The following is a 24,763-nucleotide window of genomic DNA, read 5'->3' on the forward strand; positions in this document are numbered from 1 at the left end:
GGTTTCTGCATCTCCTCAGTGCATCCTGCATCTGCTTTGTGCCCAGCCTGCAGAAGCGCATTGCCGAGTGCTGCTACTGGCCCGTGGAGCTCTGCAAGATGTCCATGGCCTCAGGTGGCAAAGGGAAAACCAGCAAAGCTGACAAGGTAAAAACCAGCAAAGCTGTCAAGGTAAAAGTGGGGTCTGGCTCGTGGAGTAGCATTGCATTATCAGGCATTTTCCTTTTGAGGCCTTTGTGATACCAAAATCATCCCTGAAGCAGCCAAAGTGAGTCAGAGAGCAGGAGGCTTTGTGAAAAATCAGCTTTATAGGGCTGTTAAATGGATACAGCGGCATATTTTTTCCTTATAGCTCTCAGTGATGGACTGTGGTAGCTCAGTGGAAAGGGGACAGGGAGAGGGTACCTTTTAAAATCACAGAATAGTTTGGGTTGGAAGGGACCCCAGACTCCATCTCCTTCCAACTCCATCTCCTTCCAACTCCCTGTGTCGGGCAGGGACAGTTTCCACTAGACCTGTCCAGCCTGGCTTTGAAGAGAATTAGAAGTAATTCACTGAGCTGATCTTTAGCCAATGGGGTTTTGGAAAACCTTGAAGAAGTTCATGCATTCTTTCTTGGGCTGTAGGTAAGTTATGCTTTTGCATCTAAACCAGGGAGGTTGAGCAGAGAAACAGCCCCTTAGAGAATGGTTCTGCTCCTGGCAGCTGGTTGTGTGAGAGCTCCTAATCTATTCCAGGGCAAAGTCATATAAGTTGGTGTAAATCCCTTTCAGCACTCACCAGTGCCAGGATTTTGCAGCTCTGATGATGATTCTTCTCACCAGGCCTCCCACACCTCCTAAGCCACTTGGTTTCTGTCCAACCTGAGATGCACAACTCTGGGAGGATCACCTGGATTTCTAACCACGCAGCTGATAATCTTCCAGCTGTATCTCAACAAGACCATCCTGAGGAATAGCAGAGTGCAGGAATTAGAGAGAAAAGCTGCCCCATGGGGATTGGGATAAAATTAATATTCTACATATGGAATGACTCCAGTGTGTTCATCCAGGTTGTCTCGGCTGCGTGCCAGTGACAGGACCACTGGCTCATCAGGTGCATCAGTTTGCTGTGTGGCCTCCTCTTAATGAGATTGGTGACCTTGTTCCCTTAAGGAGAATAACAGTCTGTTCAGGATCTCAGTCCCTTGCTCTGTGTTTCCAGGGAGATGAGGACAAGCAGATTGCCTTCCATGGCGTGGCATATGTCAACATGATGCATTTGCTGTGCCCTGGGGTGAAGCAGATCCGAGGGGCCTTCCGTGTCTTTAGCTACCAGGACAGCGAGGTGTTTGAGAAGGTGAGAGCAGCAGGCTCTGCTCCAGCTCTGCAGCTGGCTTTGCACTGAGAGGTTGGGAGCAGGCAGTGTGGGCAGGGGGGTGTTTGGGAGCAGGCAGTGTGGGCAGAGGGTTATTTGGGAGCAGGCAGCAGGGACAGAGGGTGTTTGGGAGTGGGCAGTGTGGTACTTGGAGCTGGATCTGAACTGTCAGTGCCCTTCTGTTGATGGAGAAAAATAATGATACAAGCTTTTAGGTGCAGATTTCTCCAAGGCAGGGGATTTCTGGGGGGCTGTGAGCAGGTTTGGGGGCTGAGAGAGGCTTTGAATCTCACTTCACTCCCTCCTATGCCAGCATGCTCCACTTTCCCCAGACTGGAAGATAGGCAAGTGAGCTGTGTTGCTGGGAAGAGCAAACAGTGGCTTTAAAAGGATCGCGTTACCCCCGGCAACCACCAAAAAAGCTGTCACTGGAGCTCTTTCAGCTCTAGCTCACCGAGGTTTATTTGTCTTCTCATTTTTCCCTCTCTGTTACTAAGAGTGACACTTATATCTCCATTTTCCCCCAGTCTATCCCTCCTGGAACAGACCTGAGCTTGTTTCAGGAGGGCAGATGCACAGCCTGGTTTTACCACCCACATTCCCTGTGGGGCTGCAGTCCAGGTGCCGGAGCCGGGTGAATTCCAGCCCTTCTCCTGATCCTTGCTCCCACTGGCTGCTGCAGAACTGGGCTGGGCACAAGTGTGTCTGCTGGGTTCTGCTTCCCTGCCATGAATAATGACCCCTTGGCTGCATGGTGCTGCTTCTCCTGTGCCACTTACCTGTCACAAGTGAAGTCCTCATTCCCCAGATACTTTGGGTTGCTTCTTGCTCTAAGGAGTTTCCCTACAGCCACTCCATCCTCTCCCCAGGATCCCCATAACTCTTGCTAGCCCAATTCCTGTAACCAGGATGTGTGGGAGGGAACAGCCTGTCTAGGTGGTCAAACACAGTGTAAACACACAGTCTGACAAACCCTTTCCTTGCATTCCTTGGTGTGTGTCAGGGAGGCTGCTCCACACCAGAGAAGGAGCTGGAAGCCAAGAGATGCTGTCAGGCAGGTGGGGACCCCAAAAATGTGTAGAGCAGGCATGGTGAGAGTAGCCAGATTCATCCAGCAGTCCTCATCACCAGGCAAGTCCATAGCTGTGGGGCAGGTCTAGGATCCCACCAGGAGCTCAGGATCTCGGATCTGGATTCCAGCATGTTCACCACATATCTCAGGCAAGGGTCAAGGGCCAGTCCTCAGTGATAACACAGCTCTTTGAGGGAAGATGCAGAGACCTCACTGAGTCTCAAAGCCTAACCTGAGGCTTCATGGCTACACAGGATCAGAGCTGGCCTGGAGCACCTGCAGCTGAACTCTAGGAGGAGAGAATGAGGTTACAAAACTTCTTAATGCATTTAAGACCCTGACAGTGTGTTCTGTGATGTGAGAGGTTAAGGCAAAGGAGTGAGGAAGCCTGCTTTGTCCCTTGATTCTCTCTGTTCCCTCTATTTTTCAGACCAGAATTCAGCACAGTATTTTCCGGGATCTCAGGTCACAGCTCAGTCTGGCCAAGGAAGGGTTGGGGACCTCTCCTGTTTCCAGAGCTGCTCCCACTAAGGCTCAGAAGGAAGACAAAGATTCCAGTGGAACGGTGAGGTCTAGGGAGGCACATGGCACCATGGTTGCTCTGTTTCCACGTCACAGGCAGTTGGGACATGCAGGGACCAGGGATGGATGCTGTGTTGCCTCAGCCAGCTGAGAGATACTCATTATTCTAGAATCATAGAATCTCCTCAACATGAAGGGATCCACAAGGATCATGAGTCCAACTCCTGGCTATGCACAGACACCCCAGCAATCCCACCCTGTGCCTGTCAGTGTTGTCCAAACACTCCTGGAGCTCTGATAGCCTTGGGGTCATGACAGTGCCCAACGACCCTCTGGGGGAAGAATCTTTCCCTGATATCCAGCCTAATCCACCCTTGGCACAGCTCCAGCCATTCCCTCAGGTCCTGTCGCTGGTCACAGAGAGCAGAGATTGGAGCTGCTCTTTGTGAGGAAGCTGCAGCTTTCCCTTTCCCTGAAATCGTAGGACATGCTGCCTGAACAAATGCACCATCTCACACCCTGAACTTGCAAAGATACAAGATTTATTGAGTTGGAAACAAGAGACATCTTTTCTTTTTCCTAATAGTTACTCAACCCATCCAAAATCCAGTTGTCAGATGGCACTGGAGGATCTGAAAATGTCACAAATCTCCATGAAGGACAGGTAATTATGTCTCTCCAAAGAGAAGGAAAGACTGTAGAGCATCACTATGCTGGTGTCTCACACCTTTCACACAAATTCCTCAAGAGTGAGTTGGACAAGGGATGTTTTATGTAGATGCTGTCCCAGAGTTCTTCCAGTGACGTCCACCCGGAGAGCAGACTGGCATTGGGCTAGAAGGTCTCTGTAAATTGTCAGGCATTTATTTAAATTATCCCTTCATATTTTGGCTTCTTCCTCTGGAATGCACATTCTTTCTGCAGGCAGATTGATTATCTGGGCTCTCTCCTTTTCCCTAGCCTGGTTTCTTGAGCTGGATTTTGCTGCTGTAACTCATGCTGAGGGCGGGTTATAAAACAAGCTGGATCTCTGCAGTTTGGAGCTCTGTGGCTGTGTGCTCAGTATTTCATTGTGCCAGCACTGGCTGCAGACAGCACGACCCAGAGAGCAATGTTTATCTCCACAGTACAGCGAGGCAGGAACGTTCCTGGTGATGGAGATAAAGCTGGACAGGCCCTTGGTCCCAAAGCGGCTGCGGGAGGAGCTCGTCAGACGGTGCGTGAGGATGGGCTGTGGGGCTGACAGCTCCTCTCTGCAGGGTGGGGAGAGGCTTGTACAGCAAACCCCCCTTGGAACACTCCATAAAGAGGGCCTGAGACAAAGCCCACAGGAATCAGGGGGAGGATTTGGCCAGACTGCTTTAGACGTGGCATCTGGTGTGTTGGGAAAACACTTGTTCATCCCAGCTGGCATCTCCCTGCCATTCCTCTCAAAACAAGAGACACCAGAGCAGCACAGCAGTGTCTGTGTTCCTGTCTGGGCTTTGTTTCCCACTAATCCCCATGTGCTTGCCTCTTGCATGTGATGTTCAGTGGCTTGGTCAGTCCTGGCCACCAGCATGGACTGCCCTGGGTAGTGCTGCTGTTGCTTCACCAGAGCATTCTCTCATTTTCAGCTTTCCAGAAGTTTTCTCACAGTGTTTTACCCATTCCTCAGCTTTTGTGTTAGTTTTCATGTTGTTCTGCTGCAGAGCTGCTCTTTCATCTCTGCTGTTTTGAGACTTCCAGTTCCTGTCCAGTGGCAGCCCTGCTGTGTTATGGGTTAGAAAGGCATAACACATCTAATTTATGGAATAAAAATATAGAAAATGCAGCAGATTAATAAAGTATAAGAGGTGCAGGTTTATGTCTCTCAAACAGAAATATCATCCATTCGTTGGAGGTATGTGTGTTGTCCTCACGGCTGCCTGCTGTCTTCCAGGAGGATCAGGCTGAGCTCCTCTTAGAAGAGACCTTTTCCTGGCCTATTTTATCCATTTCTACTCTTCTGCAGTGTGTGTGGATTCAGCATAACTCCTCCTTGTTCACCTGCTTGTGTGCATCTTGGCTTGGTGGGCTGGATTGTGTTCTGAGGACTGAGGGTGTTCTGGTGTCCAGTGAGCAGGAAATGTTGAAAAAAATTTTAATGAATTAAGGTTGGTTTGGCACCAAGGATTTTAAGTCCAGAATCCCAGAATGATTCAGTTTGCAAGGGACCACTGAAGGTCACCTAGTCCAACGTTCATGTTCAAGCGGGGTTCCCCAGAGCACGTTACTCTGTGTCCAGATGGTTTTTGGATATATCCAGGGAAGATGACTCCACAGAGAATCCTGCTGCAGTGCTCAGCCATCCTCACCTTAATAAAATCTTAGTTAAAGAGTGGCCTGGGCTGTTTAGTGACCAAATTCTACAGAGCTTTCCTCAGGTTGGTTCCTTCCTTACACCTGTTCTGCAGAACCAGCAGCTCCAAGAGCCAGATCTGCCGCTCCAGGAGAGCAGTTTGGGTCAGCAGTAAATGTTAGCCCTGTCATGATGAGCCACAACCATCAGCTGTAGGGACCTGGTCACTCTTGGTCTGAGACTTCAGTTTTCCTCCCAGGTCCCTGTCAGGGGTCTCAGGGACACGATGGCAGGTTGGAGTCCTCCCACTCCACAAGCCAACATCCCAGGCCGTGGATCTGCTGATCTCTCCTCTGCTCTCATTGACAGGGTCAAGGAGATGATTCACCCCAAACCTGAGCTGCCCCCCTGGACAGGAGGAGCCAAGAAGGTACGTGTGAGAGCCTTGCCACCATTCTGCCACTCCATCCTGCCCTCATCCCTCTCACACAACAGAGGCTTCATTCTCAGCCCACAGCAACAAGGAGAAGAGGTTTGATGAGGACGAGGGTGCGGGGCCACAAAGGTGGTGAAGGGTCTAGAAGGGAGTAGGGCCATCTGAGGAGTGGTGAGGTCACTTGGAATGTTCACCCTGGAGAACACAGACTGAGGGCAGAGCTCATTGGGGTCTGCAGCTTCCTCACAAGGGACAGCTTCAATCTCTGCTCTCTGTGACCCGTGACAGGACCTAAGGGAACAGCTGGAGCTGTGCCAGGGGAGGTTTTAATGGATATTAGAAAAAGAGTGCCCAGGCACTGCCCAGGCTCCCCAGGGAATGGGCACAACCCCAAGGCTGCCAGAGCTCCAGGAGCATTTGGACAATGCTCTCAGGCACAGGGTGGGATTGCTGGCATGTCTGTGCAGGGCCAGGAGCTGGACTTGATCCTTGTGGATTCTTTCCAATTCAACATATTCTATGATCCTAGGAAATACACAGAAAAGGAAACGCCTGTATGTGTTATCTCTACAGCAGTGTGCCTTGGGAACCCATTCATCACTTGTGTTCACATCCCATTCAAAGGGAAGAGATGAAGAGATGGAGCAAAGGGAGGGAAGGCAGCCATGGGGAAGGAAGGAAATGGGATGCTGGGAAAAGAGGCTACCAGAACCTTACATTTATCCTGTAAACAGTCCCAACAGTTTCTTGTCTCAGACCAGCCCCTGTGCTTCATCAGACTCAGACAAACCTGAACAGAATCAGCCCTGACCTTTCTTGGGTCACCAAGAATTTCTGAGGATCAAGATTACGGAGGTTACAGATTCTGCTGAAGAGGGCTGGCCATGGGTTTCAGGGCTCCCAGTAAATGAGATATATTTTACTCACAGCCAATTATATTGCTATAGGAGAGATAGCAGTGACTGGAATACTGGGTTGTGATGGAAAATCCTAGCAGGAAGGATTTTGTGTTTACCTGTAGATATTTTCTCAGCCCTCAGGCGTGGACAGGAAAGGATGTGTGACAGACTAATTGAGTCAGGTGGAGTTAATGGGAGGCGTGGGCTGTGGCAAATCAAATACATATCAAGGTTGATTGCATAAGTGGCTTGTGAAATTTATTTATGTCTTTCCTAGGCAGTGGAAGCTTATGAAAAATGTGTCACCAGTGTTGCTGCTGCCATCCTGAGGGAATACCATGAGCTTTTTGGGAAGCAGCTGCCTGGCCAGGGAATGATAGACCACGGAACCCTGGAGGAACAGAGGCGTCAGCTCAACTACGAGCTCAATACCTCTGGGAAATATTTTGCTTTTAAGGAACAGCTAAAGGTGAAGACTCCTTTGTGCTTTTTGCATCCCTGCTTGTTTTGTCCTGACAGTTTCTCAGGGAGGCACTGCTTTCCCATGGTGGTAACTCAGGATGATGTGGTGCTCCAGAATCCTTTCCTGCCACCTGGAGCTGTTGCAGTGGGCACTGAGGGGACAGGATTCCCCTCTAATGGAGCAGGCACCGAGCTGCTTTGGTCCCACACCACGAGAACACTTCCTTTCAATGGGAGCTAGTCACATCCTTTTGCCCCATGCTCATAACCTGAGAAAGGCAAAGCTGGCTGCTCTCACATTCCCAGTCTGCCTTGGCAGGGAAAGGAGGTTCCACTCTCTCAGCTGCTCAGCCTCAGCCACGCTCTTCCTGGAGACCCCCTCTCTGTCTTGAGGAGATGAGCCATCCACATGCTGTCCCCTAAAGGGTGTGTCAGGGAGGTGGGAAAGGAAATCCCCCTTGCTTGCTTTTTTTACTTTTATCAGTGGTGGGCTGGATTTATTTCTCAAAACTAAGTTGGAGCTTCAGGCAAAATGAATATGTTCTGTCTCTGTCTGATTAGAGAGCTGGTGGGGGGCACGGGGGAGAACCTGCCTTGTTCAATGTCCTTTGTCTCCACAGCATTCTGTGGTGAAGATTGTGAGGGAGAAATACCTGAAGACCGAGGCATTTGAGAACCAGGGGCAGCTCCAGGAATTCCTCAGTGAGCTCTACGTGTTCCTCGTGGGCCACATGCACATTGCCCTCAACAAGGTAGGGGGAAATCTGGGTGACTCAGACCATGGCTTCACTGTGGATCCAGGGCATGTGAAGGACTTTTGCCTTCAAGACAGAAGCAGGCTCATGCTTTCATCTGCTGGAGTTGTCACATGTGGACCATGAGCCACACTCGAGGCAACGTCCAGTGCATTTGAATCCCACTGCTCAAAATCCTGATGGTGGGATATGTGTGAGATGCCCCTGGTAGAGCTGCTGTAGCTGGCACGTGGGGAGGGTGGCTGGCAGAGTGTGAGCTGGGGTCACCAGTGAGAAGTTTGTCATCACCTTGATCTAGGAAATGCTGTGAATAATCATAGAATCACAGACAGGTTTGGGTGGGAAGGGAGCTTAAAGGTCATCTCATTCTACCACCTGCCATGGGCAGGGACACCTTCCACTGTCCCAGGCTGCTCCAAGCCCCATCCAACCTGGCCTTGGACACTTCCAGGGATCCAGGGGCAGCCACAGCTTCTCTGGGCACCCTGTGCCAGGGCCTCCCCACCCTCCCAGGGAACAATTCCTTCCCAATATCCCATCTAACTCTGCCCTCTGGCAGTGGGAAGCCATTTCCCTTTGTCCTGTCCCTCCATGTCCTTGTAAAAATTGATATTGCTCTGTCCCTGTGTGGCAGAGGTACCTGGGAATGATGGGAATGTGTCCCACCACAGAGCAGCTTGCCTTTCCCAGTGCCCAGCCCCAGCCATACTGGTCTGTACTGTGTGTGGTGCTGATGTGGGACCTGCTGCCATACTGGGATCACACGAACCGCTCTTCCCTTCCCCAGGGCTAACTCTGTCTCCTTCCCTGCCAGCTCCTGTCTGGGGAAAGTGTTTCTTCTACCCCTACACCCTGCACAACCAATAAGCAGCTCTGGCTCTTTGCTCGTGAAGCTGAAGCCAACAGGGACTTGAAACTGGCCTCTCTCTTCTACAGGCAGGTAAGGGAGCCCCAGTTCTCTCCTGCCCATCACCTGTGTGGGCTGGCACAGTGGGGCTGCTGCTCACAGCTCAGCCAGCCCTGGCTGTGGCAGAGGAAGGAAGGAGCTGAGCATCACCAGGATACTCAGGCTGAATGGGAGGGATTTTCCAGGGAGATGCTGCTCTCTGCAGGATGTGAGACTGTCCCTGGACTCCAGCCTCGAGGCCAGGGGAAATGGGATGTGCTGGGTCAGTTCTGGGGACACTGGGCCCTGGGAGACGTCAGCTGGAGCTGGAGGACACGTGTTAGGTGGAGGAGGCTTAGAGGAAGTGGGCTTCCAGCATGATCCCATTTAGGGGACACCCTTGCATGTGATAAACAAGGGCTTGATTCCTGCTAAACAGGGCTGGGGTGGCCAGGGAAGCCATGGTCATTCCAGAATTGTCTCCCCAGTCCATGGCATGTGCTGAGCCTGACTCCAGTGATAATCTCTGTTGTCTAGAGAATAGCTCAGGACCAATGCAGCATCCAGTCCTGGCTGGACTATGGAGCCTTCTGCCTGCTGCACGAGGATGCCACCAAAGCCCAGGAATGCTTCAAGAAGGCCCTTTGTCTGGACCCCCAGCACACCCAAAGGTGCTGAGTGCTCCTGGAGGGTGGGTGGGGAGGGTGGGGAGTGTATCCCCCCCACCACTGCTGGGGCTGCAGGGCTGACTGCTCTGCCCCTGCCCCAGCTTGCTGCTCTGTGGGATTGTGGCTGTCAAGCTGCAGCACTATGAAGAGGCAGAGATTTTCTTTGAGGATGCCTGCTGCTTGGAGCCATCCAGCATCATAGCCTGGACCCTCTCAGGTACAAAACCAAGCCAGTCTGGTGCTCAAGGTATTCCTGTAGAGCCATGCATTGTTCCTGCTCCCAATCCTCTTCTCCCTGCTCCAAGGTGGGGGCTACAGGAAGGATTTTGCTTCCTTTGGGTGTCTGCTGATGCTGCTCTATCTCTCCCACAGGTTTGTTTTATGAGCTGCAGAATAATTATATTCGGGCAGAAAGGAACTTCCGTGAGGCTAAGAAGCTCCTGAAAGCACAGCTTGAGGAGGAGAGGAGAATCCTTGAGGCTGCTGAGGCAGAAGGGAAAAAGCCCAGCACAGCCCCAGGTAACAGGCAAACCCAGGAGGTGTCCTGACATCAGGGGCTTGGAGCTGTGTGGGCAACGGTGGAAGGAGAATTTTTAAGAGGAGAAGTACAAAGGGTAATGGTAGAAGATGTGGACTGTGAGCTAGAGCAGAATTCCATGGAAGCTGTCACTGTGAGTTCCCAGCACAGCTCACAAAGCTCTGCCTCACCACTCCGAAGGGCAAACCAGCAGCTTGGCAGTGACCCTGAGGCCAAGGCTTCCTTTGGAGCCTCTCTGAGTCCAGCCTGAGCTGAGACTGTCTGTCCTGAGTCCCAAGTATTTGGCCAGGCTGCAGGAAATGCTGACTGGCTTTATTTTTAGCGTTATCACCACCCATGCAGTGCCTCAGGCATGTGGGTTTTTGTCCCTTCTGATAATGAGGAAAAGGATATTCATAGAATCGTGGCATGTCTAAGGTTGGAAAGGACCTCCAAGATCATCAAGTCCAACTGTTAACCCAGCACTGCTGTGTTCACCTCTAACCCATGTCCCCAGGTGTCACATCCGCAGGGCTTTTGAACACTTCCAGGGATGGGGACTCCACCACTGCCCTGGCCAGCCTGTTCCAATGCCTGGCCACCCTTTCTGTGAATAATTTTTTTTCTATCATCCAACCTAGACCTCCCTGGTGCAACTTGAGGCCATTTCCTCTCATCCTGCCTCATCCTATATCTGTTTCTGGCTTCACATGGTAACCTTGTGCTCAAAACCCCAGCCCCAGGTATTGCCTCCTGCAAAGAAATTTCTTCCCAGCTTTTAAAACCTGATAGATCTTTTATATTTTCTCTCTTCTCTATTTTTTTGTTGTTGTTGTTGAATCATGTTCTAAACTGGGTAGTTTATGGCTTTCCACCAAATGGTTGTTGGGGGTTTTATTCCAGAGGAGATTCCAGATGGCTCAGCTGACAAACTGCCAGAGGTGGTGGAGGGTGTGACATCCAAGGAAGAGGCTACAGCACTGCAGGAAGCCCCGGAAGGTTTGGGAATGGGGATGTGGAGAGCTGGGAGATGGTCCTGTGGGAATGTTGGGGAGTAATGTGGGAGCAGTGAGCCATGGCCCCTATGATGCCAACGCCTGTTGTCTCTCCTGAGCCAGGGAATCTGCAGGCAAAGCAGGTTCACCCTGCCTTTCAGAGCAGCACATCTCAGGATGGACAGCCTGCAGGTGAATGCAGCTCTCTCCCTCACGTCACTGCACCCTGCACCTTCCTTTTCTTCCTCCTGAGATGCCAGCTCTGAAAGTGCCCCTAGGGATCCCCTCAGGTTCTGTGGTGTGTGATCTGCCTCCTCCACAGCCCCAGTGGTGGTGGAGATGGCAGTGCTGGGTGCCTCAGGGCCCCCTGGTTGGTTTGGGGAGGCAGGAGCCTCACAGTAGTTGTCTCTGACAAGCATCATTCATGAATTCCCACCTTTTTTCCTCTGGGTTTGGACTGGAAAATTAGTGGGTGAAGAGCGTAATTTCTTTTCAGATCTTCTACAAAACTTAAGCCCTTCAGAAAGAAATGCTGAATTAATCTCTGCTTCAGCCTTCCCTGCCACCTCCTGGGTTTTGCTTCATGTTGCAGGGATTTTTCTGTCCCCACTGGGATGTCAGGCCCTGCTTTGGCTCCAGAAATAAAAACCCCACTTTGGGGCTGACAGAGACACATTTTCTTGCAGCACCATGTCCTGCTCCAGGACCTCAGCCACCTCCTTGCACCATCTTCATGAAGACAGTGGAATTCCTGATGAAAGTCAATGCTGTCCGGGTCAGTTTAACAGGGAGTGGAGGAGTGGGAAGGGAGGTTGGTTGATTCCCAAAGAGCTCCAGCCAGCCCCTTTCTTGGGCTCAGGAAATGAGCCATGGCCACTCCAGAGGCCGAGCACAAGAGGGAGCAAAACCACCATTGCCCAGAGATGTAAAAGTGTGGCCAGGCAGAGTATTGAGCCCACAATGCTGGCTGTGGACACACGGCCCAGCACTGCCTGCTGCACAGGGAACAGCCAGCTCAGGAACGGTGCAGGGTGCTCTTCTCTGTGCATTCAGAGATGGGATCCGTTATTGTGATGCTTCCAAGATGCCTGAGCTCCTTTGATGCAGACACTTGTGTATGTTAGAGTGATTTTTGTATCAGCTGTGGAATGTGTCTGTCCCACCGAGTCATCTCTGGGATCTCTCTGGTTGCCACATTGTGCTGCCTGCCTAAATTTGACATGGCAGAAAGAGTTGCTTAAAGCAAAACACAACTAGATGGAATCATGGAATGGTTTGGGTTGGAAGGGAACTAGAAGTTCATCTAATTTCAACCCCCTGCTATGGGCAGGGACACCTTCCACTAGACCAACATTCAAAAGAGGGGAAAAAGAAATTTCCTTTGTGTTTTCTGTTCGTGGAAGTCAGACGGGTGTCAGTCAGCCCTCCTGCCCTGTCCTGCTGGGGTGTCCATGGTGTCCCTGCTCCCCTAACCACCACCTGTGTCATTCCTCCCCAGTTTGTTCAGAAGGCACTGGCCCACGAGCTGCTGAGCCTTCAGGGAGGCCCCACCTGTGCCTACTACCTGGCACTGGCCTGGACCTACTCGCTGCAGGAAGACCTCCCCAGATGTGAGGAATGTGTGTGCGAGGCCATTCGGATCGACCCCACGGTAATTCCTGTGCAGCCCTGGTGTGTGTGAACCCAGAGCTCCTTCTTCATTTCCACTTTACCATTCCTAGTCCATACCATACTAGTCCAGAGCATTTCAGCAGCCAGGGCTGTGGCTGCTGCACTGCTCTCTTTGTTATCCCATCCTCACAGTCTCCTGTCACTCCCTGCACAGGCAGACAGCATCTCAGAGCCTGTCTCTGCCTTTCCCTCTGCAGCATCTCCCTTTCTTTTCTCTTTGAATAGATACATCCTGATCCTCTCTCCCTGCGTGGGCGAGTCGGGTTCTGTTTCATGAGAAACAAGGTTGCTATTGAGCTCTCTGCAGGGAAGGTGGCTTTGGGGAGGCAGGTTGAAAGGAAGGCAGGGGGAAGGTGATACCTGGGAATGCTGTGTGCAGGCAGGGCACTGGGCAGGGAGCTGGAGGGGGATCCCATTGCTGGTGTCCTGCAGGCAGCCCACTGACCTTGACTCTCTGCATAAACCCTGTGCCGATATCACAGAATCATGGAATTGTTTAGGTTGGAAAAGCCCTCTAAGATCATCAAGACCAACCATTCCCCAGCACCACCATGTTCACAATTAAACCATGTCCCCAAGTGCTGCATCCACATGGCTTTTAAATCCCCCCAGGGATGGTGACCCCAGCACTGCCCTGGGCAGCTGTGCCAGTGCCTGACCACCCTTCCCATGAAGGAATTTCCCCAATATCCAACCTGCCCCTCCCCTGGCCCAGCCTGAGGCCATTCCCTCTCCTCCTGTCCCTGTTCCCTGGCAGCAGAGCCCGACCCCCCTGGCTGCCCCCTCCTGTCAGGGACTTGTGCAGAGCCACAAGGTCCCCCCTGAGCCTCCTTTGCTCCAGGCTGAGCCCCTTTCCAGCTCCCTCAGCTGCTCCTGGTGCTCCAGCCCCTTCCCAGCTCCGTTCCCTTCCCTGCACCCGCTCCAGCCCCTCAATGTCCTTCTGCAGCTGAGGCCCCACAACTGCACACAGCACTCGAGCTGTGGCCTCCCCAGTGCCCAGCACATGGCCACGAGCACTGCCCTGCCCCTGCCGGCCACGCCACTGCTGACACAGGCCAGGGGCCATTGGCCTTCTTGCCCACCTGGGCACACCTGGCTCTGCTTCAGCCACTGCCAACCAGCACCCCCAGGTCCTTCCTTTCCCACCAGGCAGCTTCCAGCCACTCTATCCCCAGCCTGGAGCACTGCACAGGGAGTTGTTGTGATAATATAGTTGAACACTGCTCAGCTCCTCCTGTCTGCTACTTGCAGGTGTCCCAGCCCCCCCTCCCAGGTGTTTCTCCCATCCAGTCTCACTCCTGGTTTTTGGTGCACAGAATCCAAATGTCTGGGCTCAGAAAGGGCACATGTGCTACCTGAAGAAGGACTTTGACAAGGCAAAGAATTGCTACGAGCGAGTCATCAGCTTTGTGGAGGATGCTGTGGATATGCACTTTGTCTACCTGCGCCTGGGCTCCATCTACCTGGAAGAAAAAGAGGTGAGGAGCCAGCGAGGCTGTGGAGGGGAAGTTACCACAGAACAAATCACTCCCCCAGCAGCAGTGGGGACAGTGGGTGTCTGAGTCCCATGGAAACAGGGTGTTTTGGCAAATCCCTGTGTGTGGAATGATGTGATGATGCAGAGGGAACGTGTCTGTCTCTCTCCTGGCAGTACGGCCGGGCCAAGCAGATCTACCTGCTCGCCTGTGACAACTCTGCCTCCTGTCTTACCTGGCTGGGCGTGGGCATCGCTTGCTACAGGGTGAGTGCAGCTGCCTTCGTGTCCTCTGGGCTTCTGTTGGTGGCACGGAACACAGGGTTAATTTTTGAAGGATCCCCTGGTTTAAAGCAACTCTGGCTGCCTGTGAGCCATCGTGTCCTGTGTGCTGTGACAGCCCCAGCATGGCACCCAGACCGTGTCACCTTCAGCCCCTACTCTGGGAACAACCATCCTTCCCCCTCATCCCAGCTCCTGCCAGCACCTCCTTCCCCAGGGTGTCATGGCAAACAATCGGGGCTCTGCTCCAAGTTCCTGCCTGCACATGACCTGCACGTCACCACCAAGGCACTGAGTGGGATGTCAGCAGGGAGGAATCTCGGTGCTTTCCCTGTCCAAGGGAATCCAGCGCCTCTGAAGGGCTGCCAAGGACACCTAGCCACCAGCAGTGCAGCATCTCCCCAAGGGACACCTTGCCAGGTTCCTTCAAGGGAGTTTGCCTGAGGAAGCAGTCAGGGAAGGAATTTGAACTTCTGTTTCCCCCTTGGCCAAATGTTTACCTCCTGGGAGGCTGTGGAATCAGGTCAGGGAGGTGAGTGGTGGCCTGGGCACCCCCTACCCCTGTCTGCCCAGAGCTGCTGCACAGCGGGCATAGGGAGCAGGAATACAGCTGTGTTTCCTCATGGAGCTGGATCACTCACTTCCTGGAGGAACAGGGGTTTGTGCTGCTTTCCTTACAGCTGGAGGCTAATTTAGAAATAGTGAGTGATCCCACAGGGATCAGCAGTGGGAAGCTCCTGCTCCAGACTAGGGATCTGGATGCTGGCACTGAGGGTAACTCCTTGTCTGTGCCCTAAATCCTTTCCCCTGCATTTCTATCAGGGAAGCTCTGCTAGGAGCTTCTGTTGCACTGATTTCTTCTGCTGTTAGAGCAATGCCTGTTCCATTGGGAAGCGCTTTCTGCCTGCCCTTTGTTCTTTGTCCATGCCTCTCCTTCTCTCCCTCAAGATGAAAGAGATGGTGGAAGCAGAAGATGCTCTCTCTGAAGCCAATGCCCTAAATAACACCAACGCTGACGTGTGGGGATATCTCACCCTGATCTGCCTGCACGTGAGTGCCCAACCCCTGCCAGCCTGATGGAGGGGGGGGTTTGTCGGGCTGGGGGGGGGGGGGGGGAAGAGGGGTTGGCATCTGCTCATGAACCTGAAGAGCTGGTGTAGAGCTCAGTGATAAAACGTTTGGGGGCTGTGCTTGGGAAAGCGAGAGTTTGGATGGAAAGAGCAGCACCCTGAGGCACTGACTGCCCTGGGGCACGTCCTCCCTGCTGAGCTTCTTACAAATATCATTTCACTGAGATCCCATGTCTTTCCTGAGGGGCTGGAGCGTGAGCAGGGAAGGGAAGGGAGCTGGGGAAGGGGCTGGAGCCCCAGGAGCGGCTGAGGGAGCTGGAAAGGGGCTCAGCCTGGAGCAAAGGAGGCTCAGGGGGACCTTGTGGCTCTGCACAAGTCCCTGACAGGAGGGGGCAGCCGGGGGTGGTCGGGCTCTGCTGCCAGGGAACAGGGACAGGAGGAGAGGGAATGGCCTCAGACTGGGCCAGGGGAGGTTTAGGTTGGATATTGGGGAAATTCCTTCATGGGAAGGGTGGTCAGGCACTGGCACAGCTGCCCAGGGCAGTGCTGGGGTCACCATCCCTGCAGGGATTTAAAAGCCGTGTGGGTGTGGCACTTGGGGTCAGTGGTGGCCTTGGCAGTGCTGGGGAATGGTTGGATTTGATGATCCCGAGGGTCTTTTCCTGCCTAACCCGCCCTGCGCTTTGCTCCCCGGTGCGGTGTGCCGGCTGCAGGGCGGGCGGCAGCTGGAGGCAGAGCAGTGCTACAAATACACCGTCAAGGTTCGTGTCCGTGCGCTGCGGAGCGGGCGGGGCTGGGGGCAGCACGAAGCGCTCACCCTGCTCCCTTCCAAGCGGGGCGTGCCACGGGATGATCCCCGTCCCGTCGGTGTCACAGCCGAGCCACCGAACGGCCCCTTTATCTGCGGGGCAGCCCGGCCCTGAGCGCGCTCCCCTTTCCCGCAGCTCGGCCTGCAGAACTCCGAGCTGCTGCAGGAGATCCACGCCACCCAGAGCCGCTTCGGCTTCGGCAACCCTTCGTTGTGAGCCCCCGGGCACATAAATTCCCCTGGCCCCGAGCGCTCGTGCCCGGCTCTGTGGCGATCGCGTCGCGACCGCGGGGAGGGGCGGGGGGCGTGGCCAGAGCGCGGAGTGGGCGGGGTCGGGGCGGTACCGGATCACGTGACAGGCGGTAGCGCGCCACTGATTGGCTGCGGCCGCGCGGGACAGTTGAGCCGGCGGCGCGCGCCATGGCGGCAGGTGGGGGGGGGGACACGGGGTAATGGGGGTGTGAGCGGGGCTGGAGGGGGGACACGGGGTAATGGGGGTGTGAGCGGGGCTGGAGGGGGGACACGGGGTAATGGGGGTGTGAGCGGGGCTGGAGGGGGGACACGGGGTAATGGGGGTGTGAGCGGGGCTGGGGGACATGGGGGCAGCATGGGGTAATGGGGGTGTGAGCGGGGCTGGAGGACACGGGGTAATGGGGGTGTGAGCGGGGCTGGGGGGACATGGAGTGTGAGCGGGGATGGAGGAACCCGAGGCGTCACCGGGTATGAGAGTTGGGAGCACGGCGGTACCCGGAGTGTCACCGGGAATGGGGGTGCTCCGGCGGAGTTCGGAGCACAGGGGTACCGGAGGCGTCGGGGGGGGTGGGCTCTGGGAATGGGGGAGCACGGGGGTCCCGGGCCTGGGGGCCTTGTGGGTGTGGAGCGTGGTGGTAAAAGGGATGTCAGTTGTGCTGGGGTTGGTTGGAGTTCGGGCTCAGAGCGTGGGAGTAACAGGGGCGTGCGTCACTGGGGCCAAGGGGCTCGGGGCATTGTCACCAGGCATGGAGGGTTCGGAGTATGGGGGTAACGAGGGTGTCATCGGGCACAGGGGCATCTCTGGATCTGGGGGGCTCCATACACAGAGATACCAGAGTGTCACTGGGTATGGGGGGCTCGAGGCATGGGGTCTCTGGACGTGGAGTTAATGGGGTGCCACCAGGGCTGGGGAGGCTTCAAACATGGAGTTACCAGGTCTGTCACCATGCTTGGGGCACAGAGACAACACCGGGGCTGCAGGGTCACAATGTGGAGGTGGTGGGGATGTCACTGGGACTGGAGGAGCTCGGGGCTTGGAGGTACCAGGGGCGTTCCTGAGGCTGGAGGAGTTGAGGAATGGGATTCTCAGCAGGACGCTGGGGCTTGGGGTTGTCACCAGGGCTGGGGGGGAATTGGGGTACAGAGATAATGGGGGCATCACCAGGCTTGCATCACGAGGTTGACAATGGGGCTGGGGAGACTCAGGACATGCAGACAGTGGGGTGCTAATGGGGCAGGGGACCTCGGGCCATACAGGGGGCAGTGGGGGGTGTCCAGGCTGGGGTTCTGTCCCCCCGATGATCCCGGTGCCGGCAGCCTGGCAGCGTCCATACCTGAACATCTTCAAGCACTTCCGTGTGGAGGAGTGGAAGCGCTCTGCCAAGGAGGGGGACGTGGCCGCCCTCACGGTAACGGGGGCACCGGCACCATGGGGCGGGGGGCACTGGCCAAGGGTGGGCGGTGCTGACCCACCCCCCATCTTTCCCTGGTTTCCAAAGGACACAAGGCTGAAGGGAACAATCTACCGGATCCGAGGCTCCAACCCAGCCAGCAGCTACCTGCAGCTACCACGAGCAGGGACACAGTCCCTGGGGCTGACCGGGCGCTACCTCTACCTGCTCTTCAGGCCCCTGCCCCACAAGCACTTCCTCGTGCACCTGGATGTCACCACCGAGGTCCGTGACACAGGGTGGCCTCTTTAACTGCCATCGTGGCTGATGGAAGGACTGGGGATGGCACTGGTGGGCTCGGGGGCTGCAGGACTTGGCTGCTCTTTGCTGCTGGTGGGTCACCCCCGGCTGGGGATGGTTTCCATCCTGGTGCCATCTCCACTGGGGACAGGGGACGTGGAGGGGACAGGAGGCAGGGCCACATACCTTCTCCTCTGCAGCACTTCCCTGCCGAAGCCACCAGGGTGACTAAAGCTCCATGTGTGTGTCTCTTCCCAGGATAACCAGGTGGTTCGCATCTCCTTCTCCAACCTCTTCAAGGAATTCAAGTGCACGGCCACTTGGCTGCAGTTCCCCTTCGTCTGTGGAGCAGCCAACGGGGGCACGGCCCGGCGGGGTGAGGAGCTGTGTGCTGGGGCTGGGCGGGCACATCACCACCAAAATAAACTGTTAGAAAGCAAGCTGAGTTCTCAGGTTGACTCAGTGCATTTGAAGAGAAGCTGTGGCTGCCCCTGGATCCCTGGGAGTGTCCAAGGCCAGGAGGGATGGGGCGTGGAGCAACCTGGGCTAGTGGAAGGTGTCCCTGCCCGTAGCAGGGGGATGGAATGAGATGGGTTTTAAGGTTGTCCCTCCCAACCCAACCCATTTCAAGATTTTATGGTAACAGTGATGGGCCTGAGCAGGAGCCCCTCTGCAGCCAGGTCAGAGCTGTAGCTCCTGGTTGGGCTGTCCCCTATCCCTGTTCTCCCTAACAGTGGGGTGCAGTGTCAGGCCAGGCATGAGCCCATGGAGGTGGTGGGATGCCTGTCTGTCCTTCCCCCCCCCGAGCCTACAAGACATGTTCTCCCATCTCCCACTTGGCAAAGGCCTGGTGGGAATCTTGCCTGGTAAATACTTTACACTGAACCCTGTGGATCTTGTGTCTCCCATCCAGCAAGGTCCATGTCTGTAGCCTCTTTCCCAGCCTCCCTTTTCCCACCTGTCCTCTCCTCCCCAGATGCCACCGGAGCAGCCCCGGCTGACGTGCGCTGGACATGCCTGGTGCTGGACCTGCCCTCCATCCTGGGCCTGTACCTGAACCGCAGGTACAGCCACCTCAGGGGGGTCAAACTCTGCTCCAACCTGCTCGTGAAAAACCTCTGCACCAGCGACCTGCTCTTTGAGCCAGGTGAGGAGCCCAGAGCTCAGGGTGGTCTCTGCTTTCTCCTGAGGCTGGGGGAGCCCAGCCTGGGGGAGCCCGTGGGGTTTCAAAGCTGAGTTTGCAGCCCTGGCAGAGCACTGGGCTGCTGGTGCTCTATGATAGGATAAGAAAGGGTAAAATACTTGTACAATGTTAAGTTTCCACCCAGGCAGGGACACCTTCCACTGTCCCAGGCTGCTCCAAGCCCTGTCCAACCTGGCCTGGGACACTGCCAGGGATCCAGGGGCAGCCCCAGCTGCTCTGGGCACCCTGTGCCAGGGCCTGCCCACCCTCCCAGGGAACAATTCCTTCCCCATATCTCATCCATCCCTGCCCTCTGGGCGTGGGAAGCCATTCCCCTTTGTCCTGTCACTCCAGGGTCTTGTCCAAAATCGCTCCCTACCTCTCTTGGAGCCCCTTTAGGCACTGAAAGGAAATCTGGAATGGAGTACAGTCTCCCAAACTCTGGAAGAAAGTATCCTCTCATTTTCCAGCTGTAAAAGCGAACAAAAAGAGCAAAGTTAAATATCTTTCTAAGGTTAGAAATTTTTTTCAGGGGTAAAAGTGAAAGGTGCCATCAAGCCTCACTTCTGCAAGACTTGTGCTTTTATCTGCTGCAAGAGCCTGTGCTTTTTTTGTGTCAAAAATCTTCCAACCTGCTTTTTTTATCCACCTGCTCAGTGTGGCAGAGGTACTTTGGTCAAACCCTTTGTTTTCTGTCTTTCCTTTTTCATGCTGGAATTCTGTCTGAACTGCCTGGCCTGCTGGGAAGCATCAGTGAGGAAGAAGTTATAGGGGCTGCTTTGAAATTCCTGAGAACTTATTGTATCTTTCCTGAAACCTTTCTTGTTTCACTTTCCTGAATTTAAAAATACACAGAGGAAATAAGAAAACGGCCTATGAGCCTTAAGAGAAATCATGTGAAACTGCTGAGTCAGTGAAGAGAAATTACATGAATCTTGAGCCTGGGGGTTTATTACTGAAATCCAAGGGTTTATGCTCTGGGCTCTTCTTTGGAGGTTGAGAGTTACCGGAATACACCTGAGCACAGTGTGTTTGTTGCAAACCTCAGGCTTGTGATCTTTGTTTCTCAGGTGGGAAGTGGTTTGTGCCGGTATCCCACAGGGAATGGGATTTCAGGCAGCTGCCTGGGCCTGCAGAGCTCACTCTGTGTGTGTGTGTGTGTGTGTGTCCCTGTGCTGCCAGGTGTGACATTCTCCGAGGCCCGGCTCCGTGACCTGCCCAGCCGTGGGGTTGCTCCCATGCCCCGGGAATTGGCCTTCCCTGTGCCCAAGGGGGAGAATTGGCACGACCTCTATGACTACATCAGGTACGGCTGCTCCCCATGCCACTGCAGCTCTCAGAGCTCCCCACGCCCCAGGGAAGGGCAGGATGGGTAGTGCCACTTAAGGAATGACAGATCCAGGTGAACCTGGGGCTCCAGGGGGCATTTTGGTGTTGTTAACAAACACACCCTTAGTGTCTTCTGCCTTTGGTACCCCTCTATTTGGGGCACCATGGGGCAAAAGGGGGGATCTTACAGGAGACAGTGAAGAGGCTTTGTGCCAGGCTGAGGTACCAAGTGATGTTCTCAGGTGCCACTGCAGTATCCCAATTACACAGTGCCCTCCTCTGGTTCTGCTCAGGTTCCCATCTGAGGGGTCTAAGGTGCCGTGCAACTGCATCCGGAAGAGCTTCCCAAGTCCTGTGGCAGGTGGGAATGCTGGGGACAGCAGCCAAGGCTGTGCCACTCCAGGGTGGTGCCCTGGGTTTCCAAAAGAGCTCGACCTGCTCCTTGTGTTGCCCAGGTGACCCGGTCCTGGAGGAGCCCGGCCGCCCGCTGACCCAGCCGGTGACGCTCTCCAGAGCAGTCTGTGACCGCCTGTCCCTCGTCCATCACATAACCAGTCCCAAAGCTGTAAGTGCTCCTTCCTTCCTGCTTCCCATGCAGCTTTTCCCTGCATCTGTGTCTTAATTTAAGGTGTAGAAACTGCTTGTTGTCATTGGCAGCTGCTCCGGGCACGGTCTGGTGACCACAGCCCTGCAGTTCCTGCCTGGGGGTTCAGTGTGGTGCAGCACAGAGACAGGAGATGTGCCAAGTACCTCGAAATCTCCAGACATCCATCCTCCCTGTCTCTGTGGAGGCAGCAGATCAGTGTGGCTTCAAATTACAGATAGGAAGAGGTCTGGAGACTAAGGAATGTGATCAGTGCCCTCAGGGAGCAGAACAGTGCCTGGAGCTGGGATTGCTGGGACTGCAACCAGCTGTCCTCATCCTGGTTTCCCCTTCCCCACTGGGGGTGATGTGGGGGCTGGGGTCCATATTGGCTTACCAGTGTGGTGGTGGGTGTTTGGAGAGGGACTGGGGGAAGCCATCCTCATGCTGTGCAGAGGGAGGAAGTGAGGAGCACGACCCCCCTTATTAGAGAGTGCCCAAAGGATGGTCATGAAGATGGTGAAGGATCTGGAGGGGAAGAGTATGAGGTGCAGCAGTCACTTGGTTTGGTCAGATGGACAAAAGGAGACTGAGGTCAGATCTCATCAGGGGCTGCAGCTCCTCCCAAGGGGCAGCTCCCATCTCTGCTCTCTGTGACATGGACAGGACCCAGGGAATAGCTGGAGCTGTGCCAGGGCAGGTTTTAATGGATATTAGGTAAAGGTTCTTCCCCCAGAGGGTGGCCGGGCACTGAACAGGCTCCCCAGGGCAGTGGTCCCAAACCTGCCTGAGCTCTAGGAGCGTTTGGACAAGGTTCTGGTTTGCTGTCTGGAGGAGATGAACTGTGCACAGACAATACTGGGAGCGTAAGGAGAGCAGCTGCTTAGTAGCCTGGCCAAAGCCAGGTACCCACAGGGAGACCTCCACATTTTTTTCTCCTCATTTGTGTTGCTGTGAAGAGCCCTCAGGACAGACATGGGTGTCTCCCTGTCTCTGCCCCTGGGCAGGTGGAGGGCACTGGGAGGAGAACTGAGCTCTGTCTGAGGCTTTCCTCATTCTCAGGTGCCACATCGATGTCCTGTAATCAAGGAAAGCATCCCTGAGGTTCACCTGGCAGTCCCAGGGTCTCTGAGAGCTGTGCCTGCTGGAGACCCCGTGCTGGAGGAGAAGCAGAGGCTGCACAGCGTGGGGGACACGGGCCAGCCACTGCCACTCAGCGATGGTGGCATCCATGTCTATGCTCGTCAGAGGAGGGGACAGACAACCCAAGCTGTCCCCGGCTCAGAGGAGGTGTGTGACGTTCTGGAGGGTCACAAGGTGGCTTTGGGGTGTTTATTTCTAATGAAGTGAGAGAGGGAATGTAAGGTTCACACTGGAGTTTCAGTTAAACTTAGGGAGTCCAAAAGATGCCTCTTTCTGACTAGCAGCTCTTCCCCCACCAGCCCCTACTTGCCTTGAAAGAGGGACTCTGTGTTCAGATGTGCTGACCTTAAGCCCCAGGTTTGCCCAGGTGCATACAGGAAGGGCTCTGGCCCTTATGCCATCCCACAGGTGAGCCCTGGCCTGCAGGACAGCCCTGGAAGTGTCCAAGGCCAGGTTGGACAGAGCTTGGAGCAAGCTGGGACAGTGGAAGGTGTCCCTGTCCGTGGCAGGGGGGTGGAAGTGGATGAGCTTTAGGTCCCTTCCAACCCAAACCAGTCTGAGATTCCCACAGTGGCCCTGGGTCTCTGGGCATTGCTGGGGCTGAATGGGCTTAACTCAGAAACCCCAGCTCCTCCTGCCTGCCAGGCTTGACTCTGCTGGGTTCAGTGCTTTAAAGCTTTCCCCTCTGACAGGAGAAACCCAAAGCTGCCTCTGTGCTTCAGAGAGAGCTGAGCACTGGGGCTGGGGTGCCCCATGGAGGAGGACCCCAGCCTGGCTCTAAGCATGATGGTGCTGTCTGGTTTTCTTTTCCAGGGGCTTGTACCGGATCCCATCCTGAAGCTGAGAACAATTATTGGCTTTGGAGGCTGCAGCACCAAATGGGTCAGTGGCTTGGATGATCTGGGGAGTTGATGTGTCATTGTGTGTCCAGGATGTGGATGTTTTGGAGGTGTGAAATGCAGCTGAGCGTGGCACTGCTTGATGTGGAAAATGATCCCAAAGTGGATGGGCCTGAGCATCTGTGTACAACTCCTCTGCTGTTAGGATGGTCAATTAAAAATTATGGGGCCCTTTAGATAGAATCATAGGATGGAAAAGCCCCCTGAGGTCATCAATTCCAGCTGTTTCCCCAGGATTCCCGGGTCCACCACTGACCCCTGTCCCCAAGTGCCACATCCACACGGCTTTTAAATCCCCCCAGGGATGGTGACCCCAGCACTGCCCTGGGCAGCTGTGCCAGTGCCTGACCACCCTTCCCATGAAGGAATTTCCCCAATATCCAACCTAAACCTCCCCTGGCCCAGCCTGAGGCCATTCCCTCTCCTCCTGTCCCTGTTCCCTGGCAGCAGAGTCCGACCCCCCCTGGCTGCCCCCTCCTGTCAGGGAGCTGTGCAGACCCAGAAAGTCCAGGCTGAGCCCCCCCAGCTGCTTCTCATCAGACTTGTGCTCCAGACCCTTCACTAAATTTCTCATCTTTTTAACACATTAAAACTGGTGCTGCTTTGTTGGAGGCTGGAAAGGAAGGGCTGTGTTTTGGATTGTTTCCATGGCACACTGGGCCTTGCTTGTGGTCTGTTTTAGGGTAAAGGAAGGGTTGGTTTGGTTCAGTCAGCTCAAAGCTCTGCCAGCAATGTCATTTTCCTTGGATCTGCTGTTTGATAGTAGGGAAGGGACCTTAAAGCCCATCCACATCCACCCCTGCCATGGGCCAGGCCACCTCCCACTAGCCCAGGCTGTTCCACACCCCATCCAACCTGGCCTTGAACACTTCCAGGGCTGGGGAAGAGCTCTGTGCCAGGGCTGTGGGGCGGTTCTGGAGCCGTGTCCCCCCTGTCTCGGTGCTGCAGGCGCTGTGGACGCGGGACAGCACGGCCGTGGTGTACCCCTGCCACGCCGTCATCGTCGCCCTGCTCCTCAAGACTGGCGAGCAGAGGTTCTTCCTTGGCCACACAGACAAGGTGAGTGTAACCCTTGCAAGCCCTGATGGCAGCCCCATCCTTGCAGCCTGGTGCCAGCTCTGCTGGGATCCTCTGTGCCGCTGCTTCCCGCAGGTGTCGGTGCTGGCGTTCAGCGGGAGCAGCACCTTGCTGGCCTCAGCACAGGCCGGGCCCCGTGGCGTGGGGCGCCTCTGGGACTTCCCCACGGGAACCTGCCTCTGCCTCTTCAAAACCTACCTGCAGTCCCTCGTGTCCCTCAGGTGGGTGTTGGTGGGGGCAGGGGTGTGTTCAGCGTTGCGGCACGGCAGCTTTTCCGCGCTATTCCCGCATGATAAACCAGGGATGAGTTACAGCTGCCTGTGTTTGTCACCGAGACCTGCTGGCAGCTGGCCTGGATATGCTGCCGGCTCTCTCCTGAGTTTCTTCCTTCAGGTCTTGCTGTCTCCCTATCCC

At 54.9% G+C, this 24,763-nt stretch overlaps 1 protein-coding gene across 7 annotated transcripts in view; it reads left to right on the forward strand.

Annotated features, from left to right (window-relative positions):
• WDR90 (WD repeat domain 90) overlaps window positions 1–24,763 on the forward strand; it is a 57,932-nt gene that overhangs the window by 8,974 nt on the left and 24,195 nt on the right. For 4 of the 7 annotated variants that reach the window (XM_082292319.1, XM_082292323.1, XM_082292321.1 and 1 more), the window contains 28 exons: window positions 47–146; window positions 1,203–1,337; window positions 2,858–2,992; window positions 4,077–4,165; window positions 5,639–5,699; window positions 6,882–7,073; window positions 7,687–7,818; window positions 8,636–8,761; window positions 9,245–9,378; window positions 9,477–9,592; window positions 9,748–9,894; window positions 10,796–10,891; window positions 11,574–11,662; window positions 12,386–12,538; window positions 13,875–14,036; window positions 14,210–14,299; window positions 15,263–15,364; window positions 17,944–18,120; window positions 18,394–18,511; window positions 19,112–19,282; window positions 19,851–19,985; window positions 20,501–20,624; window positions 20,941–21,008; window positions 21,103–21,212; window positions 22,293–22,520; window positions 23,187–23,255; window positions 24,221–24,331; window positions 24,425–24,570. In XM_082292319.1, the coding sequence (XP_082148445.1) occupies window positions 47–146; window positions 1,203–1,337; window positions 2,858–2,992; window positions 4,077–4,165; window positions 5,639–5,699; window positions 6,882–7,073; window positions 7,687–7,818; window positions 8,636–8,761; window positions 9,245–9,378; window positions 9,477–9,592; window positions 9,748–9,894; window positions 10,796–10,891; window positions 11,574–11,662; window positions 12,386–12,538; window positions 13,875–14,036; window positions 14,210–14,299; window positions 15,263–15,364; window positions 17,944–18,120; window positions 18,394–18,511; window positions 19,112–19,282; window positions 19,851–19,985; window positions 20,501–20,624; window positions 20,941–21,008; window positions 21,103–21,212; window positions 22,293–22,520; window positions 23,187–23,255; window positions 24,221–24,331; window positions 24,425–24,570 (3,516 nt within the window). Of the gene's footprint in view, window positions 1–46; window positions 147–843; window positions 1,095–1,202; window positions 1,338–2,857; window positions 2,993–4,076; window positions 4,166–5,638; window positions 5,700–6,881; window positions 7,074–7,686; window positions 7,819–8,635; window positions 8,762–9,244; window positions 9,379–9,476; window positions 9,593–9,747; window positions 9,895–10,795; window positions 10,892–11,573; window positions 11,663–12,385; window positions 12,539–13,874; window positions 14,037–14,209; window positions 14,300–15,262; window positions 15,365–17,943; window positions 18,121–18,393; window positions 18,512–19,111; window positions 19,283–19,850; window positions 19,986–20,500; window positions 20,625–20,940; window positions 21,009–21,102; window positions 21,213–22,292; window positions 22,521–23,186; window positions 23,256–24,220; window positions 24,332–24,424; window positions 24,571–24,763 lie in introns of those variants that run through there. The other 3 variants (XM_082292322.1, XM_082292320.1, XM_082292324.1) reach the window with 3 other exon arrangements.

Source organism: Coloeus monedula (genome assembly GCF_965178545.1).
Source record: "Coloeus monedula genome assembly, chromosome: 16".
In the NCBI taxonomy this organism is placed as follows: Eukaryota; Metazoa; Chordata; class Aves; order Passeriformes; family Corvidae; genus Coloeus; species Coloeus monedula.